The sequence below is a fragment of the Galeopterus variegatus genome, unplaced genomic scaffold, assembly GCF_000696425.1.
Source record: "Galeopterus variegatus unplaced genomic scaffold, G_variegatus-3.0.2 Scaffold2805, whole genome shotgun sequence".
Lineage (NCBI taxonomy): Eukaryota > Metazoa > Chordata > Mammalia > Dermoptera > Cynocephalidae > Galeopterus > Galeopterus variegatus.
Window position 1 is genome coordinate 10066 of NW_007728916.1, and position 6601 is coordinate 16666.

The 6601-nt window shown below is 56.2% G+C and overlaps 1 protein-coding gene across 1 annotated transcript in view; it reads right to left on the reverse strand.

The window, feature by feature from the left end:
- Nucleotides 1–1551, reverse strand: part of EDN2 (endothelin 2) — a 5921-nt gene extending 4370 nt beyond the window's left edge. Inside the window, exons 1-2 of the mRNA XM_008583035.1 lie at nt 1488–1551; nt 993–1149 (exon numbers count right to left, since the gene is read on the reverse strand). Of these exons, the coding sequence (XP_008581257.1) occupies nt 993–1149; nt 1488–1551 (221 nt within the window). The remainder of the gene's footprint in view (nt 1–992; nt 1150–1487) is intronic.
- Between the last annotated feature and the right edge of the window lie 5050 nt (nt 1552–6601).

A 6601-nucleotide genomic window follows, 5' to 3' on the forward strand; every position in this document is an offset into this window, starting at 1 on the left:
CTACTTGCCTGGGGGGCTAACAAATGTGTATTAGAACTTTGGCTTAAAAATGGTATGTGTGTGTGTGTTCAAGTGGGATTGATTTCAGATTAATCAATTTCAGCGTCTGAGCAAGGCAGGCCAGGGCCAGGGCTGAGGGCCCCCTGGCCGGTTGGACGAGCACCTTCAGGTGACAGAGCTAATTTTAGATGGTGTGGTTGGAGTTGTAAAGACTCCAGGTAGACCCAGCACGCAAGGACTGGCAGGGTTCCCGCCCTTAGTGAGTATTTGGATGAGGATTAGCTCCACACGCGCTTACGTGCCAGGCTTCTCTTGTCTTTTGCAATTTGGGGAAGGGAAAAAAAAAACACAAACACAGAATCTTCAACTTGAGGTATGCAGTGGCCTGGAGGCAGCACGGGTGCATGAGGAACAGACAGGGCTGGGATCCCTGCTGGGCTCCGCCAGGTAACCCAGGGCAGGCTTCTCATCTGTCATTTGGGGAAAACAGCGGTGCCTGCCTCATGGGAAGGATGGAGGCCCATGAGCTGATGATGCACGTGCAGTGCTTGGCACAGGGCCTGGCACAGTCAAGACATGGCACTGTCATTAATCGTGTTATTCCTGGAAGACCATGCAGAGGTGGAATGGCAGAGAGGGTGTGAGCTCTGGCATCCACGGACCGAGGATGGAGCCTGCCACTTACTCCTTCCTGTGTGATCTATAGGAAGTCACCTAACCTCCCTGAGCCTCAGTACCCTAATCTGGAAAATGGAGCCAACACTTTCTTGCCAGGCTTTTGTGAGAATTCTCAAGAGACAGCCCCCTATATGGCTGAGGTGGCCCCACATGGGAGTTGAAACAATAACTGGTAACTATTGATATTAGCCCAGTGCCCATCATCTGGAGGCCCAAGGAGAGCTGGACTTGCCAGAGGTTCCCCAGAATGCCAGTAGCCCCCACCCTGGCCCCCTACCTCTAGTAGCCCCCATTGGATCCCCAAAGATGCTCACCCAGGAGTGTTCACCCAGATGATGTCCAGGTGGCAGAAGTAGACACACTCCTTGTCCATCCAGGAGCTGCAGGAGCAACGGCGAAGCCGCAGGTGGTCACCTGGGACCAGGAGCGAGGGTGCTGGCTGCTCCAGGGTGGCAGCAGCCAGGCTCTTCCCTGCATGCACAGGAGGGAGAGAGAGGTGGGTCACAGGCCTGGTGAGACCTGGGATGCAGGACCCGCCGGGCCCCTTCTCTTGCACAATCGAGGAAGTTGGCAGTCTCACTGCTCAGGAGTTCCGGGCCAGCCTGGGGAAGCCCCAGCAGCCAAGTGGGAAGAGCCAGCAGCTGCCCTGTACCTGTGGCATCTCTGCACTTGCAGAGCCCACTCCCGCCACTGCCACTGCGGCCACCCTTGCTTGCCTCCAGCTGGGTTGGGGGGTACCTTGGCCCTGGGAGAGACAGCGACGGACAGACCCAGGGGCTGCAGCGGCAGGTGAGGCCAGGGCGGCTCACCTTTGTGCAGGGCCACGAGCAGGGCGAGAGCAACGGAGCACCAGGCAGTGAGTGCGGAGACCATAGCGGCAGTGCGGCGACGACAATGGCAGGCAGCCCCGTGCACAGGCTGGACCGGAGCAGGGAGCGCTTGTTGCCAGCGTCCTGCTGTTAAGCCGAGCTGATAGCTCATTGCCTGGGTGCCCTGGCTGTCTCTTATAACAGCAGGCATCGTGCCCCGCCCCTGCTGGTGCAGCCCTGCCCTGCTGCACCGGCGGGCCTGGAGCCAGGGACGCCTCCTCCTCCTCGGGCGCCAGGCCCGCCCCAGCCTCCACGGTGGGGGAGGGAGGGAGGTGGTAGGGTGGAAGGCCTTGCTCCTCCCTCTACACCCAGAGCACCTCTTGGAGTCCTGAGGCTCCTCTGCATCCCCCAGGGCCTCTCAAAGTCTTGTTGGACTTCCTCAAGCCATCCTAAAGTGCCCCAAGTCCCCTCCGCCACTCTCTCTGTGGCTGCTCTGCGGGTGTTGCACAGAGATTTGAAGGGAGAGGTCCTGTGAGCAAAACCCTCCCCTTTCCTCAGAGGAGACCCTGGCATCAGTCCTGCCTGCCTACTGCCAAGCAGGCTGAGGATGCCCCTCTGTTGTGTGGGAGGTGAAAGGCCCACTCAAGGCTGTGTGGCCTTGGGCGAGTCAGAGGCCTCTCTGGGCCTGCCTCCCTCAGTGAAGGACACAGCTCACGCCTGACCTCTGGCCGGCCTGGAGCTGCCTCATCCCCACCTCACCCAGGAAGTGGCCCACCCCCTCCCCACCACCCCAGGGCCTGGGGCAGGAGTTCTGTTCCCTTCCAGAAGTTCTGTTCAGCTATGCAGCCATGGTCAAGGGTGTCACTCCTGGACCTCAGTTTCTTGGCGAAACAAGCCATGAACAGGGCGGTTCTTGTTTGGCTCCCAGGCTCCCTTGAAACTAAGAATGTGGCTTCAGAGCCCTTTCCAGAAAGATGCCCCTGTGGGCACATAACATAAAGCACCCCTTGAGTGCTCTCCCATCCTGGACATGAGAAAATGTCTTGTCTCACCTCAGCAGCTACTGGTGAAACAAGACAAGGCAGAGGGAGGACGGATCCTGGGAGCTGGCCCAGAAGCCTGCTCGAGATGGCAGCAGGATGCACAGGTGCCGAACTGAGCAGCCCGTGCAGCTGGCAGTCACCCTCCATTCCTGCCCAGGCCTGGCTCGGAGTCCACATTCTGCCGGCATCTTCTCAGGGACCGTGTCTCCAGGCACAACAGGAAAGGCCCTCTCATTTCTCAGAAATCCCAGGGCCCTTGCCTCTCATGCTTGCCTGACCCATGACATTGGGTTTCTCTCCCCGGCAATCTGGAGGTCCAGAACCCTAAAGAGGGCAGTGCCTGGAACCCGCCCCGCACATCGCAGGAGCCCTGTGAGTGCTCTCTGAGGAGGGGGATGAATTAAGACATACCTGGCTTTGAACTGTGGAAGCCAGGCTGCCCAATTTTCAGTCTCTGTATTGAGCAACTCTTTTGTCATTAGACATTTATGAAGGGAAGAATAGACGACCACAGGGAACAGGCAATTTTGCTTCTTCCCAGGGTGAGTTCAGAGCACGCAGGTGCGTGAGACCCTGGTAGAGCTGGGCAGAACAGATGGGCCTGTTAACATGCTCTCCCTTCCCATGGCTGGGCTGGCCGCCATGGAAGCAAGAGCACACATTTCCTGAGTGCCTACTATGCGCTCAGAATACTTTCAACTCCTCCTCCTCACAGCCCAGGAGGCAGCTGTTACCATCTGGGAGATGGCTCTGTGACTGCCCAAGAGGAGGCTCAGAGAGGCTGGCAGGTGCAGAGGGGGCATCAGAGCTGGGTCTTGGTCTCACCCTCAAGCAAACCGCAAGTGACTCCCCGTGTGGTGCTCACGGCCCTCCCCTACCTTGTGCCTCTCTAAGAATTTAGAAGAGTATTTCTGGAATGAGGTGAGCAATCCTCCCAGTCATTTCTATTAGCCTCTGAGAGAATATAAATACGGAATGAAGCAGGTTTGGGGGGCGGTGGAGGGTGGATAGAGAATTCAAACTACTGGACCATGAAGAGTACAAAGAAGACGAGCAGGTCAGTGGGGAGTGGGAGGGGGTCAGGGTGGGGAGCGGGCAAACGGGCGGATGAAGGCAGCAGGCAGAGGGGAGAACAAGGGAGAACAAGGGAGCAGTGCGTAGCCAGGAAGAACGAACTTGGATTTGAGTCAGGGTGGGGAGCGGGCAAACGGGCGGATGAAGGCAGCAGGCAGAGGGGAGAACAAGGGAGCAGTGCGTAGCCAGGAAGAACGAACTTGGATTTGATAAAGAAAAAGAGAAAGACCATAGGGAGTAAGAGGGAAGGTTCCAACGTGGCTAATCTTTACACAAATGCAAAATGCTTGCTCAGGACAATAGGGAACCAGAGGCTCCGAATCCCAGGAACATAATAGAAGAATTAAATTGATCCAGAGACAGGATCCCTCCCTGGTGTGAAAGGAGGATGACGACAGGGCAGGGGCTGCTGCCCAGGCCTCGCAGGGTCAGCGCAGGGAGCTGTGAGCTGTGCCCGGCTCTGGTTTCTCTCCTTCCCTGCCCTCGGCTCGAGCTGGACCTGCAGGGCTCCTGTGAAATGGAGAGGCCTGGCCCAGGAAGCCGAGTGAGCACGAGTCTTAGGGGATGAAGCCATTTCTGGAAGAGCACTACCCCACTGACAAAGGTTGGTTTCCAGGTAGAGAAAATTAAGCTGAGTTAAAAATGGTCAGTTCCAGCCTCCTGGATCTCTGAGCCTGGGACTTGACAGTCGCCTCTGTCCCTCCTGGTTGGTCTGGCTGCACGGCCCCCTCACCCCACTGCTCTGGCCCTTACCAATTGCCGCAGCCAGCCACCCTGCTGTACCCCCTAACCCAGCCTGGTCCTACTACCTGCCTGGGTCTGTAAAGGCTGCAGGGAGACTAGCAAGGATTCACTGAAGGTTGCCCTGTCAGGATCTGGAGGGAATCGTTTTTGCACATGAAATGATTTGTTTCCCTTATACTTGGCACAAGCCCAATCTGAGAAGGAGAGATTTATGGGGTGAAAGCTGGCAGGAGACAGCAGCTGAGGTGTATTTCGGGGTGAGACGCTGTGCTAGAAATTGCCCTCTAGAAATTCCCTCCAGTCTTTACGCCCATTTGGTAGATGAGATAACTGAGGCCTAACTTGTTTAGGACAGTGATGGGGCTAGGCATGTTCTCTTGGCTCCTAATTCAGCTTTACCATTTTCTGTACACCTGTGAAGCTTTCCCAGGAGTCCAAGCTGAGCCCATACTCCTGGGTCCCTTTAGGAAAGGCCATTAGGAAGGATCCCACTGGCAGGAAGGCCAGGGCACTAGGATGAGGCTAGGCTGTCTCTCCGTGCACCCCAAAACTTCTCTATAACCCCATGCACTAGCAGTAAATATGGTCTCATTGAGCAGCTGTCCAGCAGCTGTGGACACTGCTGGATGGAAAATGCATGCGAGTGAGGATTAAGTGTCCTTGTGATGTTGCCCGGAAAGGCAGGGATGGGCTGGAGCAGGTCCCTCGTACTGCAGTCAAGGCCCTGGCCCAGGAGGCTTTGTCCCAGCTCTGCTATTCACGCTGTGTGGCCCTGGGCTAGTCCTGTCCCTTCCCTGGCCTCAGTTGTCCTGCTTTCCCATTGATGGCAAGAGATGCTCTCAGCTCTGACTGCCTGTGACATTCAGAATCAAGCTGACCTGAGTGTAGAACTCCCCAAATTGAGGCCCACAGACTCTGGCTGCATTGCTCTTGCTCCCAGCTTAGCCCCTTCCACTCCCTCACCTCTGGAAAACCAGTCGTTTCCCCATTGCCACCGGCCCCACCAGGTTTCAGGAAGTTCTGTTTACAGCCCCCATGGAAAGGACACAGAGTCTTGGTCACAGGCACACTCTGTGCAGGCGGCTTAGCAGGGTGAAAGGCTGGGAAGAATGGCTGGCCTGGGGAATGTTGGGAGACTGCAGGGAGTGGGGGACTGGGGAAGGATTGGCCCTGGAGCCAGCCAGGGCTGGGGGCTTAGGGACTCAGGGGGGCTCGGACATTCCCGTCACCAGCTGTCCACAAGGCTGCGGGCCGGGCTGCCCCCACTTGAGCCTGGGGCCACCTAGATTCAGCGCCTCTTTCTGGTGGGTGGTCTGGGCCTCCTGCCACTGGCCACAGCTCATCCTGAGCCAGCAGGGCCCGCCACTGCCCACGCCACTGTCCCACGCTGGGTCTCTGCAAGGGCAGCCTCAGCCCTTCAGGACCAGCTCTCTTGGTCCCCACGGCTTCCCTCGGAGGACACCTCCTTGTTGGTTTGCCTCCTCCTTCCACCTCAGCCCATTTGGAAAGATTTACGTCTCCCACATAAACTGTACTTCTAAAGCAATAATTCATGTGCCCTGTTTTTTATTAATCTACGGGTAATCAGAACCGGGTCAGCGAGGCCCACAGCACTGCTGGAATTTCAGGCGAGAGCAGACACTGTTCAGTCAAGGCACCCTTGTTAAGAGGCCGTGCGTGTCCTGCTGGAAGTTTTGAAATAAGAAAACTGACTCAGGAACTCAACATCTGGGATGGAAATCTCTGGACTCCCCATTTTTGCGTTACTTCCAAAGTGATAAGGGCCTGATTCCCCACTTAGCCTTTTAGGGATACAGGGTCAAAAAGCATTTACTGGGCACTTAATATATTCCAAGCCCTGTGCTAAGTGACTTACATTCATTAGTGCCATTAACTGTCGTGACATACCTGTGGGGTACATACCATAATTAGTTCCTATTTTATAAATGAAGAAACTGAGGCTCAGAGAGGGTGACAGATGTCAGACAGCTAGGTAGTGGCAGAGCCAAGACGAAAAACGCAGGCTTGTGTGACTCCAAAGCCCTGGCCCTGAGTCCTGTGTGCCCTCCATGTACCTTCCCAACTTTTCAGCCCTTGGGGAATGTTCCCCCCACAGTAATTCTTCTCTAGGGGACACTACCTGTTCTTAGCAAGCAGAGAACCCTATGATGGCTCAGAAAGTGGGGAGCCCAGGAGCAGAGGCAGGTCTCTTACCCGTGTCCATGTCACTTCCATAGCAAAACACATCATGTA